Below are 14489 nucleotides of genomic sequence, written 5' to 3' on the forward strand. Positions count from 1 at the left end.
ACAGTATAGGGATGAGCATGAGTAGAAAGTCGAGTGCAGCGGGGCCGCGGAGGGGGGAGGCATGCTGTTAGCAAGTTCAGAAGAGCAGTCAGCGTGGAAATATCGATAGAAGATAGAAAGAGAGGCAACATTGCGGCGGAGTTTAAGAGGTAGAAGACTATCAGTATGAGGAGGAGAGCTGATGAGACGAAGAGCCTTTGCCTCCACTCTGTCCAGAAGAGCTGTGTGAGTGGAGCCCCCCCACACATGAGATGCATACTCCATACGAGGGCGGACAAGGCCCCTGTATATGGACAGCAACTGTGCAGGGGAGAAGAACTGGCGGAGACGGTACAGAACGCCCAGCCTCGAGGAAGCTGATTTAGTAAGAGATGTGATATGAAGTTTCCAGTTAAGATTTTGAGTTAAGGATAGACCGAGGATGTTTAGTGTTGAGGAAGGTGATAGCTGGGTGTTGTCAAAGAATAGGGGATAGTTGTTTGGAAGATTGTGTCGAGTGGATAGGTGGAGAAACTGTGTTTTTGAGGCGTTGAAGGACACCAGGTTCTTCTTGCCCCAATCGGAAATAATAGTAAGGTCTGAGGCTAGGCGTTCTGCAGCCTCCAGCCTTGAGTCGTTAAGTTCCTGAAGGGTGGGTCTTCTATTAAAAGAAGTTGAATAATGCAGAGTGGAATCATCGGCGTAGGAATGGATAGGACAGTTCGTTTTGGAAAGAAGATCATCAATGAACAACAGAAAAAGAGTGGGAGATAGGACAGAACCCTGTGGGACACCACTGTTAATAGATTTAGGGGAAGAACAGTGACCGTCTACCACGGCAGAAATAGAACGGTCAGAAAGGAAACTGGAGATAAAGGTACAGAGAGAAGGATAGAAACCGTAGGAGGGTAGTTTAGAAAGCAAAGATTTGTGCCAGACCCTATCAAAAGCTTTTGATATGTCCAGCGCAATAGCAAAAGTTTCACCGAAACGGCTAAGAGAGGATGACCAAGAGTCAGTTAAGAAGGCTAGGAGATCACCAGTAGAACGCCCCTTGCGGAACCCATACTGGCGATCAGATAGAAGGTCAGAAGTGGAAAGGTGCTTTTGAATCTTCCGGTTAACCCTAGAATGGTAACCTGGGGTGATTTTCTCCCTAGTGAATTTGGAGATTATGCAATTCACCCACAAGGCATGGTGGGAATGGGTTGGCGGTCTCAGTACCTTCATGGCCTTGTCTGACTTGGTTGGTGGAGGGTGTGCTGTCCGGCTCTCTCACTGGGTTTTTTCCATAGACTGCATTTAGGGAGAATTTCTCCCAGACTTACTGTTACCGTAAGTTGTACAGCCTGGGTGAAATTCTCCCATTGTTACTATTATTGTATTATTTTGTAAACCCTTACATAATTTTTTTTTTCTTTTCAGGCAAGATTTACTGAATAAATTGAGTGAATTATAAAGAATAAGCCATGTCCCGCAAAAAGCGATACACAGATGAAGAACTGGCTGAGATTATGAACACAACTGGGACTCTATCAGATATTTGTGGAGATAAAAGTGGTTCTGAAAGTGATAAGAGTGAAATTGATGAACTTGAAGTGGACCTATTATATGATAGTGATGAAGACAAAGAATATGTTCCTAAACCAGGAGAAGGTGGTGATGAGAGTTCTGATGAGGAAGACTGGAGCAAGGAGAAGAAGAAAAGGGGGAAAAGGTTATCCTCCACACCAGCCAAACGCCAGGCTACCCGTCCTGACTTCAGTACCCCATCAACCTCTGCTGACCGTTCCCTATCCCCAATTCCTACCGATCGTGCCACGTCCCAAGCACCTACTGCTTCTACTTCAGCTAGTCCTCCTGCTACTGATGGGGGAAGACACCAGCGTGATATTCCGCCCGTGGTCACGTTCAACACTACAACGATTGCCACCCCTAGTAACTTTAGGTGGAGTTGTCAGCCGCAGATCCCAGCTAGAGCAAGGACTTCCACAAGGAACATCATGAGTGCCTTTACTCCTGGCCCAACTCCAGGGGCGGCAAGGAATGCAGTGTCACCTGAGGAAGCTTTCAGTTTATATTTCAATGATGATATCATCCAAATTATTGTGACTTGGACTAACAAGACCATTGCTACAGTTGCCTCCAAATATAAAGTAAGATCAGCCACTTTTGCTCCCACTGTGCCATTAGAAGTCAAAGCACTGCTGGGTGTACTAGTCATCAGTGGCCAGAAGAACGATGAACACATCCCCACCAGTGAAATGTGGAGCTTGGATACAGGTTGTGCTCTATACCGTGTGGCAATGTCCGAGGCTCGGTTCAGGTTCCTTATTCGGTGTCTAAGATTCGACGACCCAGAAACACGACAGGCTCGGCGAGAGGATGACAAGTTTGCTGCTGTGAGGGAAATATGGGACATTTTTATTGAAAAATGTGGCAAACTGTATGTCCCCCATGAAAACCTCACTGTTGATGAACAGCTACTGGGATTCAGAGGCCGCTGTCCCTTCCGTATGTATATCCCTAACAAGCCGGCCAAGTATGGCCTCAAGCTCGTTCTCATCAATGATAGTGAGTCCAGTTACTTACTTGGTGGCATCCCTTACTTGGGGAAGCAGGGGACTCAACCAAGGGGCAACCTTACACTCGGCCATCACTTTACCCGAGAGCTGACGAGGCCCTACCATGGAACACACCGGAACGTCACGACTGACAACTGGTTCACCTCTGTTCCCCTGGTATCAGATCTCCTAAATAACTGTGACATGACTCTTGTTGGCACAGTGCGCGCCAACAAGAAGGAGATACCGAAGGAGATGAAGGAGAAAGGTACAAGAAAGCGGGGATCAAGTGCCTTCCTGTACACAAAGGAAATGACTCTGGTGTCATATGTGTCTGATACATCCAAAACAACAAAGAAACTAGTGTTGCTCCTGTCATCTCAGCACTCTCAGCCCAACATTGGCACTAAAGGAAAGCCGGAGATTATTGACTTCTACAATTCAACGAAAGGAGGAGTTGATACTTTTGATCAAATGTGTTCCCTGAGTTCCTGTTCGCGCAAAACAAGACGTTGGCCACTCTGTATCTTCTATGGAATGCTGAATGCTGCCAATGTGAACTCTTACATTATATACAAGGAGAATATGGAAAGAGGGGGCAACAGAAAAATCATGTCACGCAAGAAGTTCATGCTGCAGGTCGGGAAGGCACTAATCACTCCATGGGCCACGTCACGGCTGCTTTTACCCTTGCCTCGATCCCTGCAGTCCTTGATCACCACTGTCTGCAATGTACCCTCACCAGGCAGTGCTGCAGGATCACCAGGGACATCTTTCTCAGACAGCAGTGGTGCATTGGTGCGCTGTTGTGAGTGCCCGGTCAAGTCGGACAGGAAGACGCATCACAGGTGCAACAAGTGCGTCAGGCCCATGTGTCCTCGCCATCTGTATCCTGTCTGTGGTGACTGTATCTGAGTGTATGTATAGTACTGTATGTGTTTCAGTGATGTACTTTGAGTCATTTGAAGCATAATTTGCCATACTGCAAGTGTTGAAAGAATAAATAATAAAAAAAAAATTATTTGGTACGTACTGAAAAATTTACCCTTTTTTGTCCGTCTCCCATACAGATTGTAGACGAGCTAGAGGGATGGGACTCAGCCAGGGCGTAGTCCCATGACCCAAGAACACTACTACACCAGAAAAAAACAATCTGGCCTGTATGATTTTTTTTGTCAAATTAATTAAGTTCCACCAAAAAAAAGTATCTTTTTTAGTTTGTTTTTGAAATTTAAAAAAAAATATATAATTTAAAGGATAATATCATTTATATTATGCTCAATAATAGAGTACAAGATGTATTTTCTTTGTATGTTTTTCAAATAAAATAATTACCAGGATAAGTATTTTATTTCAATTATTTAATTATCGGGAGAAATTCTCCCGGGGTTACCTTTCACGTTTCTGAAATCGAGGGTTACCATTCTAGGGTTAAGGATTGATTCAAAAGCTTTAGATAGACAAGAAAGTAAAGCAATAGGACGGTAGTTTGAGGGATTGAAGCGGTCACCCTTCTTAGGTACAGGCTGTATGAAGGCATACTTCCAGCAAGAAGGAAAGGTAGATGTTGACAGGCAGAGGCGAAAGAGTTTGACCAGGCAGGGTGCTCGTTCGGCTCCGGCTACGGGTGCAAATGCAGCCGTACTTCGACCAGCTGGGCAGGGCCTCATGGCCTGACGCCTAGCTCCTCTGCCGGGCTCTCACCATAGCCCCTCCTGCCAACGTGCAGGTAAACATTAAAAAAAAAAAAAGATATACTGCCATTAGGGACACGCCAGCCCTCGTCGGGCGAGCAGCTTGGCCGGCCCTTCCGCCGGTTGTAGACTGTCTGGGGCCTTATTCAGAAAGCAGGTTGTAAGCCTTACAACGGTGGAAGGCCGAGGTACAACCTCTGCCGAATTCAGGAAGCATCCGGGAGGTTGTAAAGGAGTTGTAAGGAGGATGTAAGTTACGACCTCTACGGAGTTGGTGTAACTCTTACAACCTTCTTTATATTGACATGAAATATGTCATAATTAGTGTTACTTGACAAAGAAATAAAAGTAAGAGGTATGGGAAATTCCTTCCATAAAAGCGAGATGGTACAGGGATTGCGTTTGTTTACATCCTCAGTCAGACCACTGCCAGCACCCACGATGGATATTTTTATCGCTGTTCTGCATGACCGTGCTTTAAGGAGAGAAAGGATAATACGTGATCACCTTGACCTCTCTCCGTGAGTGATGCGGAGCTCATCAGTCAGTACAGACTCCTCGACAAGAGCTTACTCGGCTGATAGCGGAGCTGGAGCCCTATCTACAGAGGAGGACGAGGAGGGCACACGCCATCCCCCACCTGCACACAGGTGCTGCTGGCACTGATAATGTATGCCAGCGGCTCTTTCCAACAAGTTATTGGAGACATTACCGGTAAGTTTTCTTATTAGCAATAATACCAGCGGTAAGAACCCCTGAATACGACACCCAACTCAGTGTAGCCACTGAGTTTTGTAGTAGCAGTATCCTTTTAACCCTTCATAATTAAACTAGGCGTTTGTTATCACCAAGCTTCACCTAGATGTATCTGTAATGTAATCGAACCATATCCTTAATTAAAAAATAAATGAGTGTCCAGGAATTTTCGGAATTTGGTAATTTTCATGTCACCCACCATTTTTTCATGAAACATATAACCCCCCCCCCCCCCCCTGTTTTTAAAGTGATTCATGCAACTGTGACCTTGAATTCCATCAGAAAAAAACTATTTTCTGAGATACTCCCCCACTTCCACCACAAATATATACAAATATATACAAATAGTGACCACAGAACAGTTCGTTTTAGTTAGACTCAAGGTGACCCGCGAACCAAACCCAGTGTTAGTGCCAGATTTTAGAAGAGCAAATTACGAGGGGCTTGAAGACATCTTGAAGAGATAAACTGGGATAATTTAGGGATACATGAGGGCCAGCACTGCGGATTAGAGAGCCTGGAGAACCAGGTAGAAATGTCTTACAATAATTTAGTTAGAGTAATAGTAGAGGGCAAGGACAGCATATACCACAGCGAACACTTAGAAAAGAAAACAATGACCCTAAGTGGATGACTCGTGGGCTAAAACACGAGATAGAGTTAAAGAAGAGAATTTATCAGAAAATAAAGAATGGTGAGACACATTTCAGGGGCCGGTATGTCGAACTATCTAGATTAGTGAAGAAAACACCAGGATGGCAAAAAGGAATTATGAGATCAAAGTAGCAAACGAGGCAAAAAGTAATCCTAAGGGCTTTTTCAGATGTAGAGAACAAAAACACGGGAGAAAATTGGACCGCTGAAAACAAACACAGGGGAGCTAGTAGAAAATTACGATAATATAAGCACATTGTTGAACGACTACTTCCATTCAGTATTCACACAAGAGGATCGAACGACTATTCCAGAAAGGGTTCAGGTGTACGAGGGCGGGGATGGCGATAAATTGAGAGATATAATCATTACCAGGCAAATAGTTCAGGATGAGATAGATAAGCTAAAGAGGAATAAGTCGCCAGGTCCTGACGGGACTTTTCCGAGGGTATTAAAGGAATTAGGTGATGTAATCAGTGGTCCACTAACCGACATCTTTAAGATGCCGGTAAATACTGGCTATGTGCCCAGCTTATGGAACGTAGCTAATGTGACGCCGATTTTCAAAAAGGGGACAGGTCGGCAGCTTAAAACTATCGCCCAATTAGCTTAACATCGGTTATAGGCAAGATGCTGGAGTCCATAATAGCCAGGAACATTCGGAAGCATCTAGAGAAACACAGCTTAATTCATGACTCGCAGCATGGATTCACGAAAGGTAGGTCATGCCTCACTAATCTCTTATCCTACAGTAAAGTATTTGAGGCGGTAGACAGAGATGAAAATTATGATGTAATCTATCTTGATTTTGGTAAAGCGTTTGACAAAGTTCCTCACCAACGACTGTTTCTTAAATTACAGGCTCACGGTGTAGAGGGTAAGGTTTGAACTGGGTAAAAACATGGCTTAGCAATAGGAAGCAAAGAGTGCAAATCAATGGTAAAAGATCTGACTGGGGATGTGTTACGAGTGGGGTCCCACAAGGCTCGGTATTAGGTCCACTCTTGTTTATTATTTATATCAATGATTTAGATACAGGAATTAGTAGTGATGTCAGTAAGTTTGCGGATGATACCAAGATCGGTAGAGTAATTGAGTCGGATCAGGACACTAGTATTCTCCAGGATGAACTAAACAGATTGTATGATTGGGCAGATAAATGGCAGATGGAGTTCAATGTAGGAAGTGCAGTATTCTGAGTGTAGGTAGAACAACCCTCTCACAACTATTGCTTAAATGACACTCTAATAAGCAGGTCTGGGTGCGAGAGGTGTTTAGGGGTCTTAGTGAGCTCTGATCTCCGTCCAAGGGAACAATGCATTCAAGCTAGATATCGAGCAAATAGGGTACTGGGATTTATTTCAAGGAGCGTAAGCAACAGAAGCGCTGAAGTTTTCTTCAAACTATATTTAGCATTAGTTAGACCTCATCTTGACTATGCGGCTCAGTTCTGGTCACCTTACTATAGAATGGATATCAAAATGTTAGAATCAGTGCAGAGGAGGATGACTAAGATGATTCAGGGGTTGAGAAACTTGCCATACGAGGAAAGACTCAAACATTTAAACTTGCATTCTCTAAAAAGGCGAAGGGTGCGTGGAGACATGATTGAGGTTAATAAATGTATGAAGGGCTTTAATAAGAGAGATATTAATTAGGTTTTGTTGGTAAGAGAACCGTAGGACACGAAATAATGGGTTTAAACTGGATAAATTCAGATTCAAGAGGGATATAGGCAAAATTGGTTTACCAACAGGGTTGTGGATGAGTGGAATAGGCTTAGCAGTCATGTGGTGAGTGCCAATACAATTGTCACATTCAAAATAGATTAGGTAAATTCATGGACAGCGACACTAGGTGGGATTAGATACACGGGAGCTTAGGGTCAAAGGAACTGCCTTGCATAGGCGTACCGGCCTCGTGCAGATTCCAACGTTCTTATATTGGGAACCAAACCGGTACCTATAGAACAACTGGTCATCCCAGACAAATACGTCCCCGTGACGCTTAAGCTGGTCCATAACACACCCATTGCGGGTCACCCAGGAAGAGACAAGACGCTATCTGTCACCAGACGAGAATTCTACTGGCCCACATTACGGGTTGATGTAGAAAACATGTCGCACATTGCGTCGTTTGTGCTAAGCACAAGGGGTCCGTAAAAGGGCCAGCACCTATGTTGCAATACCCAGTACCAGAGGCGCCATGGGATGTTGTTAATATAGACTTATTACAGCTCCCCCAGAGCCATCATGGTTCGCGCTACTTATTGGTGCGCGTCGACCAGTTCTCTAGGTTCTAGCGCCTCCAGGACAAGACAGCCACACGCGTGGCCCATGCCCTCGTGACTCACGTGTTGTGTCCACATTCGTCTCCTCGAATTCTTTTGAGTGACAATGGCACCGAGTTTAGGAACTCAGTATTGAGCGAAATAAGCGCTCAGTTTAACATCACGCAATCCTTCATCACAGCTTACCACCCAGCTGCTAATGGGTTGGCGGAGAGGGCTAATAGGAAAATCTTACAGGTCCTCAGGCCTATCGTGAACGATCTCCACGATAACTGGAGGATTGGCTATCGCATATAGCCGCTTCCATAAATACGTCGGTAAACGACTCTACGGGGAAGTCTCCTACTGCATCTTATATGGGGTGGAGAAACATCTTCCGTACGACTTCCTAACAATCCTCAACAACCTCTCTACAACATTGATAGGTACGCACAACAGCAGATGCATATGTTTTCTAAGATACACCTGATGTTAGGTGTACGTTAAAAGCTACGAAGGTTGAAATGATGTCAAAACAACACAAACAGGCCGTCCTGGTGAAATTAATAGAGGGTGACACAGTCATGATTAAGCAAGCGGAAAGGAGTTCGAAACTGGGGGCTAAATTTGTGGGTCCTTACCGTGTTGTTCGGAATGTCAGGGGAAATCGGTTCGAGGTTCTCGAGTCGAATAGTGGAGTCAGTCTAGAAGTTCACAGTGATCGTCTGAAAGTAATTCCCTCACCTTTGACCTTGATATTGGTACTTCCTCAGAGTCAAATGTTCAACAAGATAATCCCAACACCCATAGCTATAACTTGAGACCACGGGTTTAAATACTTCATTCCCACCACTTTCAGATCATGATGTTGCGTTTTCTGACCATCTTGTTGTCCCTCGGCTCCCTGCTTGCAGCAACACCCATCCACCTGAAGCCTGGTGCCCTCACGGCACACATAGGAGAGGTCTTCCTCATAGAAGATGTGCTCCTCGTAAAATATCCATATACTTCCTTGACCAACACCACTGACACAATCAGGATAGTCTCAGAAAAACTGCTCGGCATGGCAGACGCCATCCGGGCTACCAAGACTAGGGAATCAAAGGCACCTTCTAGTACCAACTCTCTGACTCTTTTTCAACTACTGGAGGATGGGATTCTGTTCTTACGGGGAAAAGTTGATGAGGTAAACATGGATTATAGTTTTCACTCAGTTCACTCTCGGGTAAAGAGGGGGTTGCTCAACATCGTGGGGTCCGCCTCAAAGTTCCTTTTCGGTGCGGCTACCGACGAGGACGTTCGCGATTTGCGGGACCACTACGCTCATGTTCTTTCCTTTGCTGCTAGAAATCGCAGGGTGATCAACGCCAATTGCAGAAAACTTGCGCAATTGCATACTAACATTGAGGAACTGCTAGAGCAGGCAAATAAGATGGTAGAGATTATCAACATAGTTGTCAAACAGATCGACCAGGTGAATCAGTTTCTCCTCCTAGATCAGGCCTTGCATGTATTGGAAAACGTCATTAACTCCGTCGCAACGGCAAATCAGCAGGTTATTAGCAACATGGTTGATGCAGCGCACGGTAGAGTCACACCTGCCTTGTTCCCTCTACACGATTTGAGAACGACTGTCCAGATCGGGTATCAAAATTATAGCCTAACGCCTTTATTCACCCCGGACATTAGTCAATATTTTTACCCCTTGATTGAGTCCAGCCTCACCCCTGATGCCATGATCATTCATGTTCCATTTCAGACGGCGGACGTGTTTGAGGCACACGAAATTGTCCCGTTCCCTTTTTCAGCAAAGGACAGTGTGTTAGCCCTGGACACGTCCCGTCTTGTTCTAATCGCGAAGGATTTCGCTCTGTATTCAACGGGTAGCTACTCACTCTTGCAGTATTGCAAGGAGACGGTCTTCGGGCGATTCTATTGCTCTGCGTCTCTCTTTGCCTTCCTTCCAGTTCGGGGAGGGTTATGCGAGATCGCCCTCACCCGCGTGAACGCGTCTGACGCTCTTTCCCTGTGCCCCTACAAGCAGCTAACACCAACGCCTGTTTTCCATAAGAACTTTCAGGGTCTGCATTATTTTTATTTCCCTCAGTCATTCTATATATCGGTCATCTGCCCGGAGGGTACCACTTATCAACGGGTTACTGGTCACTATACCATAGCGGAAACATGCTATATCCGCTCCACTAACATAACGTACCCGTCCCGGATCCGTCTGGTTTTCACGGCCAATATTTCCCATCGAGTGTTTCCTGTACGGTCTCTCGATGACATTCATTTCTCCAGCATCTCGTATGTGACTAATTCCCTTAATTCATTGTCTTTCGCGAACAAAACAGAGTTTGCGGAAACCCTGGAGGAAACGCTGCCTGATTATTTGCATCTCCCCTACCTGTACCCTGGATTTTTGGTACCAATGTTTCTGATGTTCGTCAGTTATTAGGAGAAACTCTGTCCTGCACGATTATTTGGTTGTGCAGACACGGCGACTGGATGCAGGGAGGCCACTGGCAAGGTAGTTTTTCCTTTTCTCAGACAAGTCAGGGGACAGAAACCTGGCTGCTCCTATACTTAACATTGTACTGTGTTTCACTACTGTATTTTTTTTTAGGAGCCAGATGACCGTTTCATTGTCTGTAACTATGCCAGTTGATAGTTTCTTATACATGTGTCCTTATATTTATCTTTTGAGAGGTTTCTTATGTTTCATGTCACACACGTTGTGGATTCCCTCTCACTATTTATATTATAACTCCACATCTGTTCTTACATAGCCAGTGTTTAAATGTAATTGTGTCATTGGCAGTCTGCTTGACAAACTCCCACTATGTATGTTCATGGTAACTAGACTGCTATTTAGATTTTTATATATCGCGAGGTCGCGATCACTGGTAGGTGACCGAGCAGTGTTATAGTAGGATATCAATGTATTATTATTATTTAATATCACCACGAATTAGGCATACAATTGTCAATGGAAAAACCCACGACAGATAGATCACGCCACCTTATAGGAATGTCGTCCGTCAGTGTTTACTGTCCCAGTTTTGTATACTGCACCTGATGGTGCGTGGAGGTCACCTTGACATACGTGACCAATTGTAACAATTATTTTCCAACCTGTAACTCGCGACTCCTTCACGAGAGTCCGACTGACACACAACGACAGTCGCTCTCGCTCCGTCGCTTCTTGTACATAAAGGCTACGAATATAATTCGCCTTAAGGAAGCTGAAGTCTTAATCAACACCTTTAAGCGCCCCGACAAGCCCGTTACATTCTTACAACGATCTTTGGGGACCCGTGGATAATCTTCTTTTGTGTGTGTGTGTGTGGGGAATGGCGGAAACAAGTCATGTCCCGTGGAAGTGAAGCTTAAAAGTGCTTATATCCCAATTTATCCTAACCTATCTTAACTAACCTAACCTGACCTCCTGATTTTTTCACTATACCTTAATATTAATTTGCTGGAAAAACGTTATTAAGAAAAGTTGTTGGAATTGTCGTAATGTAGATGCAAACAACATACAAACTGTTGTGTGAGCGGCTGAGACGAAACTTCACAAATACCGAATTTTCTTGCAAGAATGAGACAGACATGAGGGTGCTCAAGGACTTCTATGCATATTACTTTAGATAGTTTGGGGGATGCAGGCCTGATACTGAAATATTATTGAAACTGCATTAAGCTCCAGTAATCAACTGATGAGATTAATTCCATGTTACTGTTTCAGGTCCTTCACAGCCAAGTGTAAGCCGGTGTTCATGGATGTGGCAAATGCTTTGCCCAACAAGGCAATGCGTGAAATAAAGATGCCCTCTTCAGAACAAGAAAGAAGAGCAGTGGCTAGAAACTTTTCAAGAATACGCAATTTGCCCAGAGTTGTTGGAGCTATTGATTGTAAGACTCTAAATAACTGTCCAGAAAATATTTATTAATGATGAAAATAATGGTTTGCTGTTGTCGAAGTAATAATTGATACATCAGCATGTATATTTATATTTATGTTGTCATTGAATATGCAAATATTTATGTGAAAAAATGTCCACAGGTACACATGTTGCCACCAAGGGTCCAAGCATTGATGAGGCCCTGTACATAAACAGGAAAAGGTTCCATTCGCTAAACATACAAGTGGCATGCGATGCTGCTGGCTTGGTCACTAGTTACTGTGTCAGATTCCCAGGTAATTTCAAATATTAGGATGTCAGTCGGTACTCGACACATTATTACCTAACCTGAAATTTTGAGTACTAATTATAATATCTAAGCCTGATTATAATTGCTCCATAGTCAATATGCCTAAAAACAGGTAAATGTTTATTACAGTGCAGATGTAGGTTTCATCACAATAACTCATTCGCAGGGCCAACAAATGATTCATTCATCTGGCGCAACAGCTACCTGCGGGAGCGATTTGCATAAGGAGAGTTTGGAGAGTACCTACTCCTAGGTGTGTATGGTGAGGTGTTCATCCTTAGGATAAAGAGAAGTTATTATAATTATTTTGCTTTATGCTTTGTTATAATGCAATTAAGATATTACAGGTGACAGCGGCTATCCTTTAGAATCATGGCTGATGACCCCTGTAGCTAACCCAATGACAGCAGCAGAGGAGCGCTGCAGCAGGGCTCACATTAGGACACGCTTTGTTGTGGAGCAAACGTTTGGGGTCTTGAAAAGTCGCTTCAGGTAGCTTTGCTTTCAGTTTCTGTACCACTTAATTTGCCTCTTTACTAGAGTTAGCCTTATCATGAAACATTAAGAGGTTAGTTTGTCTAATGTGGTGCAGTAAAGTGTTGGAGGAAGGGTTACAGTAATCGCTACTAAAAGTTTTTGTAGTTGCCTAACATACATTTTCATTTACGGGTGTATCCACATGTCTGGTGGAGTGTTGCAGTACACTCCCCTGAAGTGTGCCAAGATCATGACGGCTTGTCTGCTGCTACACAACCGTTGTGTTAGACGTGGCGCTCCAGCTCCACAGCAGCTGTAGGTGCTTCTGTATTTCATTGAGATAGTGCTATCTTTTATATACTCCACAAATTGCTGTCTGTATCAGTGCTCCTGGTATAATTAGGTTTAGGGTAGATTTATTAACATACATATGCAGTAGCAATGTCAAGTGGAGGTGCTAGTTATTCGGCATATGCTACAGTATGCCAGTACTGCTAAAGTTCATATTTAATTTATTTTCATTACCTCCCCAGCAGAAAGATGAAGAAGGAGACTTGCCTCCTGCGGCCGGACACCATGAGCGTGGGGCAACTGTCCGAGAGGAACTCATCCAGAGATGGTTTACATGAGATCTGCAGTGTAACTGTTTTTGTGTGTGTGTGTGTGTGTGTGTGTGTGTGTGTGTGTGTGTGTGTGTGTGTGTGTTGTAATTTCATTATTTTTTTCTCTCCTCTCTCTCTGTATGCATGTATGTATGTATATGTTTCACAGGATTTTTTTATTTATTTTTTGTTAAGTTCTCTGTAAGTAATTTAAAAAAATGTTAGGTTAAGTTTTCAGCAACAAATAAGGAGCTAATGAAAATTTAAAATTTTACTGTAAATATATTCAACCATACGCAACATTGTATAAAAAAATATGATATCCTTTTATAGAAAAATATAAAATCTTAGTATAAATATTATCAACCGTATAAAGATGTATAGCTAAAGTTTCCTTTTATTAAAAAAAAAAAAAGGAAATTTTAGTATAAGTAAAATATTATAAAAGAGTACATGCCAATATGACCTCTTATGCATTATAAAATCTTTGTGTTAATATAATCAATCCTGAAAACTAAGATTACAGCACAGCTCACTTTGAGGTATACTAGAATCCTGAGAAACTAAAATTATAGCAGCTCAACTTGAGGTAAATGGTATTTGGGGTAAAAAAAAAATAGAAAAGGCGACTAGAAACATGAGGAACTAAAAATGTAACACAGCTTAACTTTAGATTCTGGTATCGGGAGCAAATGGAACGTGACTAGAATCCACAGATAGAAAAATATATAATGTTTACATCAAAACTTAATCAACAACCCCCTCTCCCTCAACAACCTAACATAACTTAACCTAACTATGCCATACTGGCCCTGTCCTACCTAACATGTCCTAAATCAATATGGCAGGTCCCCAAGTTTGTTTGGGGGAAGAGGGGCAAAAGAATAGAATAGCGGCTCTAGGGTGCGCATTTAGGGCACGATGTGGTGGTTATTACAACATTTCCAGCACATACGACGGGGTTTTGACAAGCGGACAGGAGTGTTCATATCACAAGGGGTTTATTTTTCTGCGCAGGCTCTTCCTTTTCTTCACCCTGGAGCTCACAGTCTTATTGCCCATTGACTTAGAAGAAATCGTGAGGGCACAGGGGAAAAGTATATACACTAGGGTGGAGCGTTTTTTCAACTTTTTGGAGTTCGGTTTTACAATAGTGTGGAAAAGTTGTGGAAGTGCATAAAAACGATGTGTGCAAAATTTTAGACTCCTAGGTTGATTCCTTCATGATTCGAGGGTCGTTTGAAAATTTAAAAAATAGGAAAAAATAGCATATATTTGA

The 14489-nt window shown here is 43.3% G+C and overlaps 1 protein-coding gene across 1 annotated transcript; it reads left to right on the plus strand.

Moving 5' to 3' along the window:
* Positions 1-1104: 1104 nt before the first annotated feature.
* LOC126986482 (piggyBac transposable element-derived protein 4-like) lies at positions 1105-3728 on the plus strand. The gene is made up of 2 exons (XM_050842709.1): positions 1105-3460; positions 3614-3728. Exon 1 carries the CDS (start codon positions 1449-1451, stop codon positions 3456-3458), a length of 2010 nt encoding a protein of 669 aa, XP_050698666.1. The 5' UTR covers positions 1105-1448; the 3' UTR covers positions 3459-3460; positions 3614-3728.
* Positions 3729-14489: the final 10761 nt, after the last annotated feature.

Source organism: Eriocheir sinensis, chromosome 6 (genome assembly GCF_024679095.1).
Source record: "Eriocheir sinensis breed Jianghai 21 chromosome 6, ASM2467909v1, whole genome shotgun sequence".
Taxonomy (NCBI): Eukaryota; Metazoa; Arthropoda; class Malacostraca; order Decapoda; family Varunidae; genus Eriocheir; species Eriocheir sinensis.